This window comes from Macrobrachium nipponense, chromosome 17, assembly GCF_015104395.2.
Source record: "Macrobrachium nipponense isolate FS-2020 chromosome 17, ASM1510439v2, whole genome shotgun sequence".
Taxonomy (NCBI): domain Eukaryota; kingdom Metazoa; phylum Arthropoda; class Malacostraca; order Decapoda; family Palaemonidae; genus Macrobrachium; species Macrobrachium nipponense.
The window spans coordinates 26,888,146-26,910,834 of record NC_087210.1 but is presented as its reverse complement, the minus strand read 5'-3'; the positions used below and the strand labels follow the sequence as shown (position 1 = coordinate 26,910,834).

Below are 22,689 nucleotides of genomic sequence, written 5' to 3'. Positions count from 1 at the left end.
TGAAAGGGTAAAGTCCGAGATTCGCCCAGGCTGCCGAGAACAATTTTAAAACTTGCGCGCAGCCAACTGAGTAGACTCGCCACCATCCTCCTACTCTCTCATTGGTTCCTGATGCTAGTCACCACCGTAAGATCCTGCTCTCCTATTGGTCAGCATCTGTCCCATCATGCCTCTATGTAAAGGCGTCCTTGACCATTTTTTGCGGCAGCGTTGTTGTAAACACCTGGGATTCCTTCGTTCACATATATTTCGTTTGTTAACATAAATTTGTGTTAGTGATTTTGCTTTTGTTGTACTGTAAGTTACTTTATCGTGTTGTGTGTGAACTTAATGACTTACGTTAATAGCCATGGGTCCCAAGAATGTTGCTGAAGTTCACGGAAAGAAGAGGATGCTTTCTATGGAGATGAAAATGGAGATAATCAAGAAGTGTTAATTTTTCAGTCATTTGTTAATGTGTTTCGTAAAGTTTAGTGTTAATGTTTTCTGCCATTTTTTTAATGTGCTTCATAAAGGTAAGTGTTCATGTTTTCTGCCATTTGTCCTCCTCCTCCTCTGTCGCCACTTTCGGACATCGCCTCACTCGAAAGGTAAGGTTCCCCATTTTACTACATACGTACGTAAATGTACACACAGTATTTCTTGTACCCTGTACACTAATACACTTTATTTACAGGTATAGTAACGGTTAGGTTAAGTATTGAATGGTCCAAATTGTTGTACAGTAGTACCTCGAGATACGAAATTAATCCGTTCCGAGGCGCCTTTCGTATCATGAGGTTTTCGTATCTTGGACCACATTTTACATGTAAAATGGCTATTCCATTCCAAGCCCTCCAAAAACACCCCAGTAAATTTCATAATAAAGGTAAATTGACCTATAAACAATGAAATACTACAACAATTTGGACCATTCAATACGAAACTTAATAATAAAAATACAAAACCTGTAAATAAAGTGTATATTAGTGTACAAGAAATATTATTACTGTAATGTAAAATGTGGAAGCTTACCTTTCGAGTGAGGCTATCTCCGAAAGTGGCGGCAGAGGAGGAGGAGGACAAACGGCAGATACGTACACTTAACTTTAGGAAACACATAGAAAAAATATCAGAAAAACAAACTAAACTTTACAAAACACATTAACAAAACTGTAACACTTAACTTTACAAAAAACTTAAAGTAAAATTTATTTTGTCTTTTTTTGATTTTTACATTTCTTTTTACTTTTTTATACTTTACGTAATTTCAATTTCTTCACCACCGAATGGATGCCAGTCCGTTTACGGAATTTTTCGAACCACCCATGAGAAGCCTTGAACTCTGGGGTTGCCGTTGATGTCCCTTCTCCGCCGTCGTCTTCGGCTTGGGCAATCAAATCGCCGAAAATAGCGCTGGCCTTCTGGCAGATTGCCATCTCGGCTATCGTATCGCCATCGATTTCTTTGTCCTCGATCCATACAAGAAGCAGCCTTTCCATTTCATTATGCACATGGCTCCTCTTGTTGGACAAAATACAGGCGGTCCCAGGGTTACGACGGGTCTGGCTTACGATGTTCCGAGGTTACGACGCTTTTTCTTAAATATTCATTGAAAAATCCGCCCTGGGTCACGACACTTGTTCCGAGGTTACGACGCTGACGCTTCCGAGTTTTCGACAATTTTAAAAAACACATATTATGATAAGATAAGAATCCTTTATAGTTTAGCACAGTTTCTCCTCTCTCTCTCTCTCTCTCTCTCTTTGTATTTTCCAAGAAAATAATCACTATAATTTTCTCTCTCTCTATACTACAAAGATGTATGTTTTTTAGTATGATAAATAAATGTTTCATACAATCAACTTACCTGTCAGATATATACATAGCTAAGACTCCGTCGTCCCCGACAGAAATTCAAATTTCGCGCCACTCGCTACAGGTAGGTCAGGTGATCTACCGGCCTGCCCTGGGCGGCAGGACTAGGAACCATCCCCGTTTTCTATCATATTTTCTCTGTCGCCGGTGGTATCAACATTGTTGCTATTACCTCCTGACTTAGATTCATATTTCATCCTTTGATCATCGTTTCTCGGCTTTTTGGTGACGTATCTGGATCGTGTTTTTGGCATTCGCTACTGTGGACTGTTTTTGGAATTGCTTTTTGGATTTTTCTCAGTATGTCTGATTCAAATGTGAGTGTGAGAATGTGTGTGAATGTAGGCTGCAGGGTGAGGATACCGAAAGCTTCGGTTGATCCTCACACTGTATGCCGTAAATGTAGGGGGTTTCAGTGTTCTGCTAATAATACTTGTAATGAATGCGAGGGATTAAATGCAGAAGAGTGGAAGACTTTGACTTCTTATTTGAAGAAGTTAGAGAGGGATAGGGTTAGACGTCTGAAAGGTGTGAGTTCAAGGCCTATTGAGCCTTTTACTGATAATTCTAATCCTACTGATTTAGATTCTCCCTATTTATCTCATTCACAAGTGTTACTTTCGATGGCGGTCGGAAAATCGCCAATCTGAAAGCTACGATTAGAGACATGAAGTCCAAGATGGCGGACTTACAAGGTAAGGCTAGTGAAAGTGAGCATTACAGTGAAGTGAGTTCTCCCAGTGTTGTGGAGGGGCGTTTGATCGTCCCTGCGACGCTCCCAGGCCTAGACCTCTTCCAAGCTCCCATGCCCGAGGAGAAGGAAAGTCGAAAGCCTTAAGGAGGTCGTGGGGAATCCCCAACGGTCAGACGTCCCTTCAGCTAGCTCTGTTTCGTGGCAGGCTGCTCAAGGGCGCTATAGAAAAGCGTCCTTCGTGAGTGTTTCTCGTCCTCTCCCTCTCCCTCACCTAAACGAGGGTGGAAGGAGTCGAATTTGTCGAGACCTCTGAAGCGTCATATGAAAGAACCCGAAATAGATTCGAGCCCAGAGCGTTTCTCAGATGACGCTCCCTCTTCTATTAAGAAGGCGAAGGTGGCGTCAGCCGTCACCCGACGAGTACGCAGAAGTACCCTTTCCTACTTCTCCCCCGAGTGATGACGAAAGGCGTCATGCAGTGGACGTGGGAGAAGCGTCAAGGAGAATTATTATGGCAGTTCAAGAGCAACTGACCTCTCTAGTGGAGTTTTTAGCGCCTCGTAGGAAGGACGTTGCGCTGCCAATCAAGAAGTCTCGTCCTCTCTCCCCTGCTAAACGAGAAGCCGTCATGCAGACGTGAAGCTTCTAAACATCTTACAGAAGCTTCGGGTTCGAGAGCGAGAGCGGTTGATTACGAAAGTTTCGTAACGCCAGAGAGACGTGAGACGTCTTTTAGACATGAAGCGTCATTGAAAAACTGTTGGTAGACGTGAAGCTCCGACAAATATTTTGGCGCCAAGTAGGACGCCTTTGGAGAGCGGAGCGTCTTCCAGGCGCGAGGCGTCATCAAGACGTCAGCAGCCAAGTAAGCGAGAGACGTCAACCAGGACGCTTGGCGAACGAGAAGCGTCATCCAAGCGGGAAGCGTCTTCTAATTATCAAGAGAAGCCTGAGCTTTTGGCGCCTTCCAAGGCTATTAAAGCGGGGAAGAGGAAAGAATATCATTCCCTTAGCCCCTCTCCTATTAGGTAGTTTGTCTCCTCCAGAAGAGGAACGTACAGAAAGGGGAGCGGAGACTCATTTAGATCCCGAGTTGGGAAGGAAACTCGGATGATGAATATCAAGGAAGAGAAGGACTGTCGAACTATAAGGTTTTGACTGCCTTGCTTCTTGAGGAGTATGGAGACGAGTTGACTCCTGCCGCTCCTCCTTCTCCGCGCTCTCTGTTTTCGAGTGCTAAGACGAAGAAGCCTTCGTCTTTTCTCAAAATGAAGCCCACCATTTCTATGAAGAGGGCTCTACAATCCTTAGACTCGTGGATGAAGTCTAAGAAAGACTTAGTGAGAACGGTCTTCTGCATGCCTCCAGCGAGATTAGCTGGTAAAAGAGGCATTTGGTATCAGACGGGAGAGAATATGGGTATTGCTCTCCCGTCTACGTCGGAAGCAGACTTTTCGACCTTAGTTGACGCTTCACGTCGACAAGGTCTCAATTCGGCACGAATTACGTGGGGCATTTCTGAACTGGACCATCTCCTCAAGGGACTCTTTCATGTATTGGAAGTTTTCAACTTCTTAGATTGGTCCCTTGGGGTAATGTCCAAGAAAGCCCATGATTCGGAAGGAATCGAACCTGAAGCCCTTTTATGCATATTGTCTTGTATAGACAAAGCGGTACAGGATGGCTCTTTTGAAATCTCCTCATTGTTTGGAGCAGGTCTTCTAAAGAAGAGGACGGTATATGGGGCCTTCTTAACCAAGGCAGTCCTCCCACGCTCAGAGGGCAGCGCTACTGTATTCGCCTTTGTCTGACTTTTTGTTCCCTTCTCAGTTAGTGAAGGACATTGCTCATTCTTTAATCTGAAAAGGAAGGCGAACTCAGGATCTTCTGACACAGTCAGCAAGGAAGAAGAAGCCTGCTTCTACATCTGACAAGAAAGGACCGAGTACATCGGTTCAGCCCTTTCGAGGTGGTCCGACCTCCAGACCTCCCGCAAGAAGGAAGGCTCCGGAGAAGAGAGGTAGGTCTGCCTTTCGTCCCTTTAAAAAGGGAAAATGAAGCTTCTCTCCTCCAAGCACCAGTAGGTGCCAGGCTCCTGGGATTTGTGGAGGCCTGGACACTGATAACCGCAGACGCGTCTTCATTGGCTATCATAAGGAAGGGATATCGTATCCTTTCCTGAACACTCCTCCCCTAACGTCAATACCAAGGGAACTAACAGCCAAGTACAAGGATCCTGTGCTGAGGGATACTCTTCGATCGATGGTGGAACAAATGTGGGACAAGAGAGCGATAGAACTAGTACTGGATCAAAACTCCCCGGGGTTTTGTTTTTTTTACAATCGCCTTTTTCTGGTTGCGAAAGCCTCGGGAGGTGGAGACCAGTACTGGACGTCAGCTCTCTGAACAAATTTGTTCAGAAGGAGAAGTTCTCCATGGAGAGACTTCTGCTTCAGTCCTAGCGTCATTACGACAAGGAGATTGGATGGTGTCTCTAGATCTCCAGGACGCCTACTTTCACGTCCCGATCCACCCTTCATCGAAGAAGTACCTCCGTTTCATGACGGGGGGAAGGATCTTTCAGTTCAGAGCCTTGTGTTTCGGCCTGTCCACAGCTCCTCAGGTCTTCACAAGCCTGATGAAGAATGTGGCGAGGTTTCTTCACCTCAAAGGAGTAAATATCTCTCTGTATCTAGACGACTGGCTCATCAGGGCCAGATCAGAGAGACAGTGCTTGGAGGACCTAAAGCTAACTCTAGATTTGATCAAAGCGTTGGGATTGCTCGTGAACCTCGAGAAGTCTCAGCTGACCCCCAGACAGGACCTAGTCTATCTGGGGATTCGGATGGATTCTCGGGGTTTTCGAGTATTTCCTTCGCAAGAGAGAATCGCAAAAGGTTTTGCGATAGTCTCTCTCTTCTTAAGGAATGAACATACGTCGGCGAGGGAATGGTTGAGCCTTCTAGGGACCCTTTCCTCGCTCGAACAGTTCTTCCCACTAGGAAGACTTCATTTACGTCCGCTTCAATTCTTCCTCAAGAAGTCTTGGAGTTGGAAAACTGGACAACTTTCGGACGTATTTCCCATTCCAGTGGAGATAAGATCGCACCTGGAATGGTGGTTGCCACCTCTGGAAGAGAACAAAGGGATCTCTCTAAGGACACAGAACCCAGACCTAGTGTTTGTACTCCGACGCGTCGGAGAAAGGTTGGGGAGCGACATTAGGCTCGGAAGAGGTGTCAGGCACCTGGGAACCAGCACAGGTGACTTGGCACATAAACTGCAAAGAGCTCTTCGCCGTGCATCTGGCTTTGAAGAGTCTAGAACCTCTGGTGTCGAACAAAGTAGTGCAAGTAAACGTGGACAACACCACCGCACTTGCCTACATTCGAAAACAGGGAGGGACTCACTCCTCGTTCCTTTACGAACTGACGATAACCTTTTGCTTTGGACGTCACACAGGAACATCTCCCTTCTGACAAGGTTCGTACAGGGAGTAAAGAATGTGAGGGCGGACAGACTCAGCAGGAGGAACCAGGTCCTTCATACAGAGTGGACCCTACACGAGGAAGTGTGTCTAGATCTCTGGTCGCTGTGGGGGACACCTCATGTGGATCTCTTCGCCACATTCATTTCCAAAAGGCTGCCAGTCTTTTGCTCGGTCGTGGAAGATCCAAGAGCCCTTATGGTAGACGCCTTCCTGCTAAATTGGTCTCGAGTAGACGTATATGCTTTTCCTCCATTCAAAATCCTGGGATTAGTAATGAAAAAGTTTGTGGCGTCAAACGGAGACGAGGATGAACATTAATAGCCCTTTTGGCCGACCCAAGATTGGTTCACGGAGGTGGTAGAGTGGATCGTAGACTTTCCAAGATCCCTACCAAGAAGGACGGATCTTCTCAGACAACCACACTTCAAGAGGTACCATCAAAACCTCCCCGCTCTCGCTCTGACTGCCTTTCGACTATCGAAAGACTTGTCAGAGCGAGAGGGTTTTTCTCTGCGAAGTGGCAAGCGCGATCGCGAGAGCACGCAGAACCTCCACTACGAAAGTATATCAATCGAAGTGGGAGGTTTTTAGAAGGTGGTGTAGATCCAAGAAGTTGTCCTCCTCCACTACCTCTATAGCGGAAATTGCTGATTTCCTTCTATTCCTGAGAACAATCTCATCTAGCTGTATCCACAATAAAGGGATACAAGAAGTATGCTCTCTGCTGTCTTCAGGAATAGAGGATAGATCTGGCAGATAATAAAGATCTCCACGATCTCATAAGGTCATTTGAGACTTCAAAGTCGAAGGAACCGGTCCCTCCGAACTGGAACCTAGACGTGGTCCTCAAGTTTCTTTCATCTGAAAGATTCGAACCTCCTCATCTGGCTTCGTTTTCTTAGACATCACCATAAAAATTGCTATTCCTACTATCTTTAGCTACAGCAAAAGAGAGTTAGTGAATTACATGCTCTGCAAGATAAAGTAGGTTTCAAGGGAGACTCAGCTATTTGCTCGTTTAAGACACTGTTTTTAGCTAAGAATGAGAATCCCTCGAATCCCTGGCCTAAATCATTTGAAGTCAAAGGCATATCGAGTCTCGTAGGAAGAGAAGCAGAAAGATCTCTATGCCCTGTAAGAGCTCTAAAGTTTTACATTCAGAGAAAGCATCAGATGGGAGGCTCTAGACAAGGTCTTTGGTGCGCGGTAAAAGACCCCACAAGACTGATGTCCAAGAATGCGCTGGCATTCTTTGTGAGGAACGTCATTACAGACGCTCATAAGGTCTGTTCTGACGAACAGTTACAACTGTTGAGAGTTAAAGCTCATGAAGTGAGAGCTGTAGCGACGTCTCTCTCGTTTCATAAGAATATGTCGCTTAAAAACATCATAGATACGACATTTTTGGAGATGCAACTCAGTATTTGCATCTCATTACTTGAAAGATGTTCGAGTGACATATGAGAAGTGTTTTTCTCTAGGTCCTTTCGTATCGGCGGATACGATTCTGGGTGCGGGAGCCGACACCAATCCTTAAAAGTATATACTTTTCTTCTTTTTGGATATGGTCTGGAGTCTCTTCGAACAATGGAGGACTTGGTTTAGCACGGGCGGCCGTCTATGTTGTTCAGTAAGAGAATCTTGTCATATCTAATTAGATGAGTATAATTTTTTTTAGAAATTATGTATGTGTGCGTAGTGGTTTTGAGTTACGGTTGTTGTGACGAGTTCGGGGATAACTCGGAACAATCCTTAGTTCTAACATATGGTTAGGATCAGGTGGTCGGGATTGGTTTGTGTGCTCCTTCATAAGGTGTATTTTTGTCATATTAAGTGGATCAGCACCCATTGACAAAGTCCTTTTAGGCTCTGCCGAGTAAGCGGATAAGACCCCATCGGCAGACCCACAAGAACTCTTGGCCATAGATCATATATCTCGCTAAAGTTTCTTGAGGTGATGCAGACTACTGGGCAAACACCCACGAAGTCTACCACCTATCAGGTAGGAACCAAGGTTTTATTTATACCTACAACATATGTTGTTTACCTGTCTATTCCATATAGTAGCTGTCTCTTACCCTCCACCGAAAGGTGCCAATCAGCTATGTATATATCTGACAGGTAAGTTGATTGTATGAAAATGATATTGTTATGTTACAATAAAGTTTCATACATACTTACCTGGCAGATATATACAATTAAAGGCCCACCCAGCCTCCCCGCAGGAGACAGGTGGAAAAGAGAGAAAATATGATAGAAAACGGGGATGGTTCCTAGTCCTGCTGCCCAGGGTAGGCCGGTAGATCACCTGACCTACCTGTAGCGAGTGGCGCGAAATTTGAATTTCTGTCGGGGACGACGGAGTCTTAGCTATGTATATCTGCCAGGTAAGTATGTATGAAACTTTATTGTAACATAACAATATCATATTTACTATTTTCCAAATATTGCATATTAAATTTATACAAGCCAATAATATCAATTCATTAAAGAAAATACCATAGTGAAATTAGTAAGATTTTAGCTTATATTTAAAAAATTATCGAAGAATGAAGGAAATCCCAGTCTTCTCTGTAACCTTTCCAGGTACTAAAACTGTCAGATATATATCATGATCTGTGACAGCCAAAAGGGGGAAGAGCTGGGGGAGAGCTGCAGTGTTGCAATCAGTGGTCCTGAAATTTCCCCCCCCCCCCCCTCTCTCTCTCTCTTCTCTCTCTCTCTTCTCTCTCTCTCTCTCTCTCTCTCTCTCTCTCTCTCTTCTCATTTACTGAGACTCGAGATTTTTTTATGTACTTGTACTATTTGTTTTAATACTTTCAAATAATAATAAATAATAATATATAATAATAATAACTGTAGTTTACAAAAATTCATATGTGATAGTATTTTAAAGAAATACTATACGTACTAATCTATCCATGTCACTTTTAATTAAGGATAACTTTCTCTCTCTCTCTCTCTCTCTCTCTCTCTCTCTCTCTCTCCTCTCTCTCTCTCTCTCTCTCTCTCTCTTACCGAGATGAAAGAATTTTTATGGTACTAGTATGTAAAATGTTTATGATAATTTCAGTTATTTAATAATAATAATAAAACTTTAATTACAAAATTCATATGGTCGTATTTTAAAGAGATGAAAATGACCTTTCCATTTCACTTGTAAGGATAATTCCTCTTTCTTACTGAGATGAGAGAATTTTTATGGCAGATGCACGTGTTTATTATATTTTTAAATAATAATAATAATAATAATAATAATAATAATAATAGAAGTAGTAATAATACGATAAATAATTTCAAAAGAAAATTCTTCCCTTTGTCTTTTTCTGTATCAATTTCCCACCTCAACTGGAGTGACACTCAAGCTTAACAATGCCATACAATGGTCAACGAATTTAATGGTTTTATGAATAATCTCTCTCTCGTCTCTCTCTCTCTCTCTCTCTCTCTCTCTCCTCTCTCTCTCTCTCGTCTCTCTCTCTCTCTCTCTCTCTTATTAGATGAGATCATTTTCATGGACGTGTATGTAATAAGTTTATCATTAATATTTTCCAATAATAATACTATAAGTACAAAATTCATATCTGAGTATTTTAAATACAATAATCATTCCATTTCTCTCTTTTAAACAACTCTCTCTCTCTCTCTCTCTCTCTCTCTCTCTCTCTCTCTCTCTCTCTCTCTCTCTCTCTCTCTCTCTCTCTCTCCACAAGATACTTGTCATACATTTGGTGTTTCTATTTCTTCCTTTTATCTCTCGCTCTCTGCAAAAGAATTGATAGACAGACAAACATAATTGCACAGTCCTCTCTTTCTTCTCTTCTTTGGAGACATATGTATTTATGGGAGGGGAAAAAGTTGCCTACAGACGTTCATTTCAATCTATTGAAACCTAAGGAGTTATTTCTCTCTCTCTCTCTCTCTCTCTCTTGTATTTTAATGAAAATATACAGTAATTTGTGAATACACAGTGTTGCACATGAAAAAAGTAAATTAGTGATAATTTTAGAGATACGGCCCTAAGAAAAATTGCAAATTAGTAGTGAAATTTTCCCTGTGGACATGTTTTCAAGAACGTCGTTCCGGCTTACGACGATTTTCGGGTTACAACGCGTCTTAAGAACGGAACCCCCGTCGTAACCCGGGGACCGCCTGTAGTCACGCCCTTGGAAGGTGTAGCTGCTTTGATGGCTTCCTTCTGCTTAAGGATGGTGCCTATCGTTGACGGATTTCGGCCATATTCCTTGGCGATCACACTCAACCGCAAGCTAGCTTCTTACTTTTTTATTATCCCCATCTTTGTCTCCATAGAAAGCATTCTCTTCTTTCTGTGAACTTCAGCAACTTTCTTGGGACCCATGACTATATGTACTGTACGTAATTAAGTTACGTATGTAGTACGTATACTAATTAGGTTCTCACAACACGATAAAGTAGCACAACACCACGTAAGATGCATGATGGGAGGGATGCTGTCCAATAGGAGAGAAGGATCTCATGGCTTGGCTAGCATCAGGAACCAATGGGAGAGCAGGAGGATGGTGGCAAGTCTACTAGAACTAAGATGGCGGCGCAAGTTTCAAAATTGTTATCGGGCGAATCTCGGACTTTCAGAAACTTTTTGTATCTTGAAAACTTTTCGTATGTAGAGCAGTAAAATTTTTTGTGTCAGCTTTCGTATCTCTAGTTTTTTGTAAGTTGAGTCTTTCGTATCTCGAGGTACCACTGTATTTCATTGTTTATCGGTCAATTTAGCTTTATTATAAAAGTTACTGGGGTGTTTTTGTAGGGCTTGGAACAAATTAGGCAATTTACATGTAAAATGTAGTTCTAGATATGATAAAATCAAGTAACAAAGGCCGCTTCGGAACAGATTAATTTCGTAACCTGGGGCACTACTGTATTGGAAAAGTCATTGACTCATGAGTTTCAATAGATAAAATAGTCTAATATTATTGCATTTATGTTAATTATTGCTTAATAGACACTGAAAAACAGCACAGTAATTACAGCCTAGCCTAGCGATCTGATCCTGACTTCTCACCTTTCAACAAACCTACTTGCCCCCAGCTTTAACAAATTTAAGCCTACCTGTTAAAATTTTAAGGAAGTAATACTTTTCACTGGGTCTTAAAATTATGAACTTAGCTTGAGAATTATGATGATTGAGAAATACACTGTTGAACACTTTTATGGAACAACTTGGGGATCAGTTAACCCTGAGACGGACCAGGACGTTAAGAGGAAGATATCTGACATATGTGTTGTTGTCACATCTGTGTGAGTATCATGGAAGGAAATTTGAGGTAGTTGCAGTGGACAGGAGATAGAGCCCTCTTGTCCTGAGTCCATTATATTCTATCAGTGTGCCTACAAACACTATTCTGGCTGAGACCAACTATACAAGAGTATTCTTTGAGATTGGTTGGTGTCTTACGGAGCATTGGGGAACCATGAGAGTGCAACTCTTTGAGGACGAACAGTGGCTACGCCATGAAAAATACTGTAGTACAGCTGAATATATGACAAACAGAACCATGTAACAAAAACTTGCATTTGTATGGTTAGTACATAAAAGGGATTTTGACGTAGGAAAAATCTATTTCTGGGCGAGGAAGCCGTGTCGCCCAGTGAAATGTGTCTGCTTTAGCACTATTTCTAGTAAAATATTGCTATAATACCAGAGAACTGCTAAATTGGACATGTCAGAAGCCTCTGACTCGCTCACCTATATAAAAGGTGTCGGTATAAAACTGGGGCGAGTGTTAAACACTACCACAGCAACCCCTCCAATTAGCCTTTTCCTCATCAAAAGACGCTAAATACGGGGAGCGGCTGAGCCCAGAAATAACTAAATTAAACCTAAGTGAACAGTGGTACAATTGAATAAATCACTGAAAAATAACAAAAATGGAATTGTGCTTGACTATACATATACATACCTTCAACCAAGGAAATGCAATCCAAGACTGGATGGCCATGGTACAGAGACTGCAGTGCAACCCATTTTTCAGACCATTCATTATATTATCACCACCTGGCATTACCATAAACAGCGTGATTGTTCTACAAAATGCTTGAGAATGAAAAATATTGATATCTGGCTGATTTTTTTACATGGGGAACTAAAAGTTTATACTCAAAACAGTCTGTTGAAGACTAAGATTTAGAAAATTGAATTAACTATGGGCAATGCTTTCCTCTCCTTGTGAGCATGTACTTACCTATCTTACACTCTGACAGAGTCTAAACTTGATTTTTTTTATAATGTAGTTGCTTGTTTCGTCCTCTAGGAGGTACCCTTCCATGGTCTACTAGAGCTCCATGGTGACCACACATATATCAAAGAATTCTCTTTTAGTTGGTCTTGTGGCCGGGTATTGTGTTGTAGTGATAAACACTATGACACATGGAGTATGTGATGGACTCAGATAAGAGGGCACTTCCCCTTATATTCAGTGAAACTGAACCCAGTTTTCCATCAAAAGGAGAAAAGATTGTCGCACTTGCACATCTGCCATATTGTCGACAAACTGACCAGCACAAGACCAGGAACCCATTACTCTTTTGTGGTCAGTACAGTGCAGTTTAATGATAGTCCAGTGCTCTGAAAGTGTGGCTTTTGTCTGTTTTTTCATAAGCAAATATCATATCATAGATATATATCTAAAGAAACAATTCAAGTGCCTAAGTTTAAGTTCCATTTAAAATTTTAGTCTTAAACTTTTGGAATTGGTAATTAATTTGTGTGAAAAGCTTTAACCCACATTTCTTGTTAACACATGTTTGGGACTTTCTCATGATACTGATTGCAAAATATTTTTATATAAATAACTTACCAAGTAACTACATAGCTGTAATTTTTACTTCTGCAGCAGCTTAGATTTGAAAATTTGCAGTAGTGATTCTTTTGTTTTTGGTACTATTGGTAACTGCCCTGCCCACTTTCTACTGCTCAGCAACTGCACGTCGATTGTTTGGTCACCTGTGGTTTGAAAATTCTTTCACTGGATGGTTGTTTTACACACCGTGTTTGAGTTTGGTAGCTTTCTTGCTAATTACATTAGCTTATATACAGGCAGCCCCTGATTAACAGCAGGGGTTCTGTTCCTTTGGGTCTGACGCTAACCAAGAAATTCAAATGTCTATAGGCTCCACAATCCACCCTACGGTCCCCTAGACTTGTCAACGAAGCCTTAGACAGTGTCACGGTGAGAGAGAGAGAGAGAGATGAAAAAAAGTCACCTTTGTCAGACTGCTAACATTTCCTCCATCGCTTTATTCATCATATCTTCTAGCTAAATAAGTTAAAAAAGCAAAAGAGAATGATAAAAGTATCATTAGTAATGTTATAATCGTTGCTTAAATGCTACAGACGAAAGCAACTGAACGATAACAGTTGTTTTGCTACAACAGCTGAACTGAATCTGATAATAATGTTTTGTGCAAACAAGGATTTATGAAAGGAGCCACTAGTTTGGAATCAATTTTTGAAAACACAGTGTTTTTCTAGATGGCTAAAGCAGATGATGTCAGAAATCCACACTCAAAATACATCTAAGTGACTTGAGCTTTATATGGTGAACCCATGAGAACAATTCAATGGGGACTTGATGTTGCACTTGTTACAACATGACAATATGAAGGGTACATTCTATTTACTGTACTTGGACTGTAGTCATATTACAACAGGACAATATGAAGGCAAGGTTCCGTGTACTGTAGTTGGATTAGTTGTAATACTGTCTCCATCACAGTATCATAAATATGCAGTGTAACAGCCATACATGACCTGGCTGTCACACAGCATTTAATTGGACTAAACGTAGTTGTCTAGGCTAAATGCAGTTTCAGAAGTGACTGGCTTGACAGTAATTCTGGGCATTCCGTAACAGTCACTGGAAATCATTGATACCCAGGATTAGGGTTTATGAGAACTGCAGCTCCTGTTGTTTATAATTTCTTTCTTTAGAAGTCACCTTAAAAGATATTAAGCCCTCAAATTTGTAATTTGCCTTTGATGTCTGTATAGTAAATGGTATAAGTGGAGAGAGAAATATTTCAGTTCCAGAAACAAGTGAAGTGCAAGCTCCCATCCTCAGTGGCATTTAGCACACCATACATTGATGTCATTTGTTTTTAAAGTATATATTGAATGCCTGAAGGTTTCAGTAGCAAGTTTCTGAAATGTGATTATATATAAAAAAAACTTATGCACTCATTTAATTTTGATACAACATTATTGATAATTACTAGCTCATGTTTCTTAGAAGTTTCGAGAAGAGGTGACTACTAAAAAGTTTGGCACATGTAAACTATCATATTCATTTTTTTGTTTCAGCTTCATTACTGTATCTAGAATGGGTACCGGGGAATGTGTGCTTGGCATTGATATTGGTACCACTTCAGTGAAGTGTTGCTTGGTAGATGTCCATACTAAAGAACTGATCTCAAGTCAGAAGAAGGATACATGCTCTGATGTACCAAGTGAGCTTGGTAAGTGTTTAGAAACCATTTTATTTCTTTTGAAATTTAGACCCTTTAGTAAGTGCGTTTTGGTGTGAATTATGTTGAAAATATTGTTAAAAGATATTTTGTTCATGAAACTTACCTGTCAGATATATATATAGCTGTATTCTCTGAAGTCCGACAGAATTTCTAAAAACTTACGACACACGTAGTGGGAGTAGGGTGGTTAGTACCCATTCCCGCTGCTGGGAGGCGGGTATCAGGAACCATTCCCATTTTCTATCAGATTTCTTCTGTCGCCGGTGTTGTAAACAACTGTTTAAAGCACCTCCGCCTCAGGATTTTGGAAAACTTATCATTGGCTTGAGTATCCTCTTGACTTTTTGGTTTTTTGATATTGGATCGATAGCTTGGCATACGTGGACTTTGGATTGTTTTGATTTTGGCTTGGTTTTTTCCTTAAATATGTCTGGGTCTAGTTCGGCTAGCGCCAGGGTGTGTATGAAAGATGAATGCAAGGTGAGGCTACCAAAGGCCTTGGCTGATCCTCACACAGTGTGTAAAGGTTGTAGGGGACAAGTTTGTGTGTATGATTTTCGCTGCACTGAGTGCGAAAGTTTGACTGATGTGCAGTGGAAGACGTATGAATCCTACGTTAATAAATTAGAGCGTGACAGGATCAGGAGGTCTTCCTCCAGGAGTAAATCAGATAGCAGACAGGGTATTAATGTATCCCCTTCTAACCCTCCTTTAGATTTTGTGACTCCTAACCCCGTGGTGTTGCCTTCGGGCCCTCAAGTGGTGTCTGCGGAGGGTAATGCCCTTTCGCTTATTTTGGATTCATTGAAAACGCTTGAATCTAAAGTTCTTGCCCTTGAAAACAGGCAAAGTGCTAAGTGCAGTGATAGTGCCCCTAGTGAAGATCGGCCCTATAGCGCCTCTAGGCTGGGACCTCTGCCGGACTCCCAGGACTCAGGGAGAGGGCATGTCGAAGGCCGAAGGAGGGTTACGGGGATCCCCCACCGATCTGACGTCCCTTCAGCAGTCCCTGTAGACGCTTCCCAGGCTGCTAAGGAGCGTGCTCGAGCACGCATCCTGAAGGATTGTTTCTCGTCTTCCGATGCGTCCTCCCCGCCCAAGGGGTGGGAATCTCGTCCGGATTCGCGAGCTTTGAAGAGGACCTTTCAAGATCAAGACGCTTCACGTCATGCTCTTTTTGATTGGCGTTCTTCTCCGGAAAGCGTAGCCTTTCCGCCTCAGAAGAAGTCTAGGACGTCATCTGATGATGACGCCTTCGAGCTCCCCAGTCGCTCTAGAGCCAAGGTTGTTCCTGGGAGAAGGAAGAAGGTGTCCCCTCGCCCCTCGCCTTCTCACAGGCACAGCTCTTCTCCTCGTAAGGAGACTTCTCAGACTGAGATAATCCTCGCTATGCAACGGCAACTGGACGCTTTGCTAAAGCCAAAGGAGACGGTTCCTCGTTGCAAGAAGGACGACAGACTTCCGATCAAAAGGACAAGACAGTCTTCTCCGCCTTCTCCTCATTCTTCCCCGTCTCCAGGTGTTTCGCCCTCTAGACTTCGTTCTTCTCCTCAGTGTGCGTCTAGAGGTGGCGGTAGACGTCATGAGAGAGAGAGGTCTCATCGCGCTCCCCTCTCTTCTCGGCGAGAGGACGATCGGCATTCCGATCTCGACGCTTTTGCTGACGACGAAGTAGTTCCTGTTGGACGGACTTCAGTACGTTCTGCTCCTCTTCGACCTGCTCGTGTCGACGCTCAACGAGACGCTCGTCAGGTGGCAGGCCCTATTTCTTCGCGGGACGTTCGTAGGGACGCTTCGCGGGACGTTAGGAGAGACGCTTCTTTGGACGCTCAGATGGACGCTGGTTTGGACGCTTCGTTGGACGCTCGGATGGACGCTAGGATGGACGCTGGTAGAGAAAGTCGTTAGAGCACTTTGGATGCAAATGTGGAAGTTCGCTCTCACTCGGATGCTTTTCCCGAGTTTTGCTGACGCTTCACGTCTTCATGCAACTTCATGTTCTCCTCGAGTTTTGATTTCTGACCCTGTGACTGTTAAGGATTCTGTTTAGGGTCCGCTCCCCTCTTCTTCTCGACATCGTTCTGACATGAGACTTGGAGCGAAAGGACTTTTGCCTCTTCCTTCGGGGTTTCACTCTGGTAAGGAAGAAGGGGAATTAAGCTGTTCTTCTGAGGATGTTGACGGAGAACAGCCTTCGACGTCGGCTTCTTCAGACTACCAAGTATTGGCTCGGCTGCTCCGTGATTCGTTCGGGGATACCTTTCTTCCTTCTGCTCCGCCTTCTCCTCCCTCGCAGTTTTCTTCGTCGAAAGCAAGCAAGACGCCGGGTTTTGTGAAAATGAAGACGTCGTTGTCTACCAAGAGGGCTTTCCGTAAGGTTAACACCTGGATGGAGTCTAGGAAAGCACAGGGAAGGACCACTTTCACCCTGCCTCCGTCTAGACTTAGCGGTAAGGCAGGGATGTGGTATGAAACTGGCGAAGAGTTAGGATTGAAGGTTCCTACTTCGGCGCAAGGAGATTTCGCCAGCGTTGTGGATGCCTCAAGGAGATCTCTTTTAGCTTCAGAGAAAGTGTCGTGGACGACTTCTGAACTGGATCATCTTTTGAAGGGCCTTTTCAGGTCCTTGGAAGTCTTCAACTTCTTAGACTGGTGTCTCGGAGTGTTAGACAACCAGTCTCGTAAGCCAGATTCGATCAGCCTGGGGGAGCTGTCCAGTGTATTGTCATGCATGGACAAGGCCGTCAGGGATGGCTCGGAGAAGTTAGCCTCTCATTTTTCAGCAGGCATGTTGAAGAAAAGATCGCTTTATTGCAATTTTGCGGCTAAATCTGTCTCTCCCTCACAGAGGGCAGAGCTTTTGTATGCGCCTTTTTCGAGTCATCTCTTGCCCCAGGCTATGGTGAAGGATCTGGCAGTAAGTCTTCAGGAAAAAGCCACTCAAGACCTTTTGGCTCAGTCGTCGAGACGTCCTGCTGGCCCTTCCACGTCTTCAGGAGCCCAGTCTCTTAGAAAGCAGAAGCCCTTTCGTGGAGGATCTTCAGCTAGATCTTCTCCCCGAGGAAGAAGTCTTCCTAGAGGGAGAGCCCCGGCTAAGTCTAGGGGCAAGAAGTGAGAGATCTTTTCTTCAGTCACCGGTAGGAGCCAGGCTGCAGTTGTTTGTAGAAGCTTGGAGAGAGAGGGAGGCGGACACCTGGTCTCTCAACGTCATAGAGAAGGGGTACAAAATCCCTTTCGTAAAGTTGCCCCCGTTGACTTCCACTCCCAGGGACTTGTCCCCGTCGTATCCTCAAGAAAAGCAGAAGATACTTTTCGACCTGCTCGAGCAGATGCTCGAGAAACGAGCAGTGGAACAGGTCTTAGACCTGGCAACGCCAGGATTTTACAACAGATTGCTTCTAGTTCCGAAACATTCGGGAGGGTGGCGGCCGGTCTTGGACGTAAGTCGTCTGAACCTCTTTATAGAGAAGCAGAGGTTCAAGATGGAGACACCTCAGTCAGTTCTGGGGGCATTAAGACCTGGAGATTGGATGGTATCACTCGATCTTCAGGACGCCTACTTTCACGTCCCGATACATCCCCAATCAATGAAATATCTTCGCTTCGTCCTGAAAGGAAAGGTATTTCAGTTCAGGGCTCTATGTTTCGGACTGAGCACGGCCCCATTTGTGTTCACCATCTTCATGAAGAATGTGGCGAGGAGGCTCCATCTTTCCAACATCAGGATCTCGCTCTATCTGGACGACTGGCTCATACGAGTCTCTTCGCAGACCCACCGGTGCCCTGAAGGGACCGCTACAAACGACTCTGTCTTTAGCTGCGTCCCTGGACTTTCTGGTGAACTTCGAAAAGTCACATCTGACCCCCATCACAGTCCATCGTGTATCGGGGATTCAGATGGATTCAGTGGCTTTTCAGGCTTTTCCATCCCAGGAACGTCAGCAACAAGGCATAGAGAAAGTGTCAGCCTTTCTAGGGAAGGATTCATGCTCGGTGAGGGAATGGATGAGTCTGCTGGGGACCATTTCCTCGCTGGAGAAGTTTGTTTCCCTGGGGAGGCTACACCTCCGACCTCTTCAGTTCTTCCTGTCGGACAGCTGGACAGACAAGGACAACCTCGACATGATTTTAACCATCTCAGAAGAGGTGAAGAGCCATCTAAGATGGTGGCTCGATCCGTGGAAGCTGTCAGAGGGCATATCCCTCAAGCTTCAGAACCCCGACCTAGTGTTGTTCTCCGACGCGTCATCCACGGGGTGGGGAGCAACACTATGGGGGGAGGAAGTGTCAGGCACCTGGAGAGGGGAACAGGTTGCCTGGCATATCAACTTCAAAGAGCTGGCAGCAGTTCAGTTAGCGCTCCGGTTCTTCCAAGACAAAGTCTCCCGTCGCGTAGTCCAAGTCAACTCGAACAACACCACAGCCCTGGCATACTTGAAGAAGCAAGGAGGAACGCACTCTCGCTCCCTGTTCGCTCTAGCGAAAGAGATCCTTCTTTGGGCGAAGGCGAGAGAAGTCATGATCTTAACAAGGTTCATCATCATGATCCAGATGTAGTTTGCCTTCAAGAAACTAAGTTAGGCAACTCATTATACAATCCAGGATTAAATTATAAAATGTTTGTGATGAACCCCAGAGATGGTGATCGAGCTCATGGGGGGGTTGCAATTATTGTTAAAAAGTCTTTGCAACATACAAGTGTTCCTTTGAACACAAACCCACAAGCAGTCACCATTCGAGCTTGCTTTGAAAAAGAGATTACTATTTGCTCTATTTACCTCCCACCTAGGTCAGAAATTACTTTGAATGATATTCAGGCACTAGCTAATCAACTACCTCCTCCTTTCTTACTACTGGGAGATTTTAATACCCATAATAGTCTATGGGGAGGTGATACCTTGAATGCTGTAGGTAGAACCATCGATGATTTTATCTTAAATAATGATCTCTCTCTTTACAATGATGGTTCAATGACGTTTCATAACATCTACACCAATGTCTTTTCAGCTATAGATTTAAGCATTTGTTCACCTGCAGTCCACTTGGACTTCAACTGGTCTGTAGATGAACTTTTGCACGGAAGTGATCACTTTCCCATACATTTAAAGTATGCTAGAAACATACCTTCTGAATCTCCTATAAAGTGGAAAGAAAATGAAGCAGATTGGAGGAAGTATGAAGGAAGCTTTCAATTACATCAGGAAGTAGAGTCATTTGAGTCACACTTAGATGCATATGATTATTGGACCTCAACTATATTGGATGATGCCGAGAAATATATTCCAAAAACAAAGGGTAAACCAAGCAGGCCTGCAGTTCCCTGGTGGGACCAAACCTGTGGCAGACTGCGAAGAATAATGAGAAAATGCTATAGGCAATTCAAGGCAAAACCCTCAGGAACAACGAAAACTACATACCAACGGGCCTTAGCCAAACAAAGAAAATATATTAGAAAAGCTAAAAAGGAATCTTGGCTCCACTATATAAATGGTATCAATTCTAAAACACCAGAAAGATTAGTATGGAAAAAGATTAAAAAGCTAAGTGGGAAATTTGTTCCATCACCTGCTCCCACTCTAAAAATCAATGATGTGCTTATTTCAAATCCAGCTGATGTTGCAGAAAAATTTGGTGAGCATTTTGCTGACATATCACGCTCCAAAAATTACACACCACAGTTCAGTAAGATTCGAAATGCCAAGGTGTCAATTAGATTTAACACTGAAAATAATGAAGCACATAATGCTAAGTTCTCACTAAGGGAACTACGAGAGGCTCTCTCATCTTGTGAGTCAACAGCCCCTGGTGCAGATAACATAACCTACAACATGATTAAACATGAAAATACTCAATAAGGTCTGGGAAACGGGCATCATTCCCCCATCTTGGAAGATAGCCATAGTAGTTCCAGTCATAAAGCTAAATAAAGATCCATATCAGCCCACTAGTTACAGACCAATTTCACTAACAAGCTGTGTCTGTAAATTATTTGAGAAAATGGTGAACTCTCTCTAATGTGGCATTTAGAGAAAAACAGATTGTTATCCTCTGTTCAGTTCGGCTTCAGGAAAAATCGTTCAGCCTTGGACCCTTTACTGAGATTATCAAATCAGATTCAGCAGGGATTTTCCAATCAATGCCAAACAGTAGGGGTGTTTTTTGATCTGGAGAAAGCCTATGATACAACATGGCGATTTGGCGATTGTTCAAACGGCTCAATGAAATGGGAATCAGGGGCAAATATATGTTTAAACTTTATCAACTCCTTTCTAAGGGACCGATGTATTAGAGTGAGAGTCGGGAATAAGTTTTCTTCTTGTTATGAGACGGAAGGTGTCCCACAAGGCAGCGTATTGAGTGTTACCTGCTTTGCCATTGCTATTGATAATATTGGGAAGTCTGTTTCCGCTCCAGTTAGGGCTTCACTATTTGTGGATGACTTTGCCATCTACGTCATCACATACGACACTGTATCAGCCTGTAACTACCTGCAAAAGACAATAAATGTCATCAGTAAATGGGCTGATGAACATGGTTTCCGATTTTCTTCATCTAAAACTGTGGCCGTTCGTTTCACCAGATGTACCCGCAACGAAACTATCCCAAATTTGAAACTGAAGGATTGTCTTATTCCTTACAAAAAAGAAGTAAAGTTTTTGGGCATAATATTTGACAGCAAGCTAACGTGGCGTAGTCACATTGATTCTCTAAAAACAAAGGTTAAAAAATCCCTCAATATTTTAAAGGTGGTATCGGGATTCGACTGGGGAGCTGATAAGAAAAGTTTATTGAAGCTGTATGATTCCTTATGTAAATCAAAACTGGACTATGGCTGTCAGGTATATTCATCTGCCTGCAAGTCCAGGTTAAAGGAATTGGATGTAGTACATAATATGGGATTAAGGATATGCACAGGTGCTTTCAAGACATCTCCCGTTGAGAGTATTTACATTGACTCTCATGAACTTCCTTTAGATCTGCGAAGAGAAGAGCTTGGGTTGCGGTACACCATGCGACTAAAAAGCTCTCGAGAGAACCCCACACGAAAAATTTGGTGAAAGATCTTCCAAACCTTTTCAAATAAGGCAGTTGGAATGTTTAAATGACATGGTCATTCAGCGCCAAAAAGTTGAAGAAGTAAAACCATCCTCTGTACCCCCATGGCTTATTCCCAAGATTTCCTTATGTTCTAAGAAAATAGACAAAAAACAGCTGTCTGAGGAAGAGGTAAAAGCTAATTTTCTGGAGCATGACCGTAAACATGATGGGCAAGTGAAGATCTACACTGATGGATTAAAGTCTGATAGTGGAGTTGGGAGTTGGGTGTGCAGTTGTGCATGGGAATGAAATTTATGAGGCAAAATTGCCTGAGTCAGCTTCCATATTCACTGCAGAGTTGTCAGCTTTAGTTAAAGCTTTAGAAATTATTCATAACTCGAATAAGAAAAATTTTGTAATATATAGTGACTCAAAAAGTGCATTAGATTCATTAAAGCAGCTGTATGCAATTCATCCTCTGGTACAAAAAGCCCAAGGAGTGAGATGGCTCTTTTGGATTTCGTGTCGCAGGAAATTGGTGTGTTTCTGCTGGATCCCGGCTCATGTTGGAATTCGTGGGAATGAGGAGGCAGACAGATATGCAAAGGAAGCGGCTGTGAGTAATTTGTATCGGATAACCGAAGTGCCACATATAGATATGATGAGATCCATCAAGTCGTACATCTTGAGGAAATGGCAAGAGAGATGGTCCTCCCCTCTCTTAGCCAACAATAAAAAATATAAGCAGATAAGGAAAAGCATAGAAAAATGGCCCTCTTCTTTTCAAAAAGAGAGGAGAACAGAAATTGTTTTGGGGCGACTTCGTATTGGGCACACTAGGATAACCCATAAATTTATTTAGAAGGTGGCAGTGCACCATTATGTTTTAGGGTGTGATGCAATCTTATCAGTGGAGCGCATCTTGGTGCATTGTGTAAATTACAAAGAACAGAGGCAGAGATTCCACCTTGATGGAAAATCTCTTGCCGATGTTCTAGATGACAAAGCAGATATTTCTGCACTAGTGAGTTTTTTAAAATGTATTGAGATTTTTTATGAAGTTTAATTGGTGGCAAATTTTAACTCATTGATTTTATTTTGT

The 22,689-nt window shown here is 42.9% G+C and overlaps 1 protein-coding gene across 1 annotated transcript in view; it reads left to right on the top strand.

Moving 5' to 3' along the window:
• The window catches only part of LOC135196144 (sedoheptulokinase-like), a 210,242-nt gene that overhangs the window by 5,746 nt on the left and 181,807 nt on the right, over positions 1–22,689 (top strand). The window contains exon 2 of the mRNA XM_064222694.1: positions 14,383–14,537. Coding sequence (XP_064078764.1) covers positions 14,402–14,537 — 136 coding nt within the window. The 5' untranslated portion in view covers positions 14,383–14,401. The remainder of the gene's footprint in view (positions 1–14,382; positions 14,538–22,689) is intronic.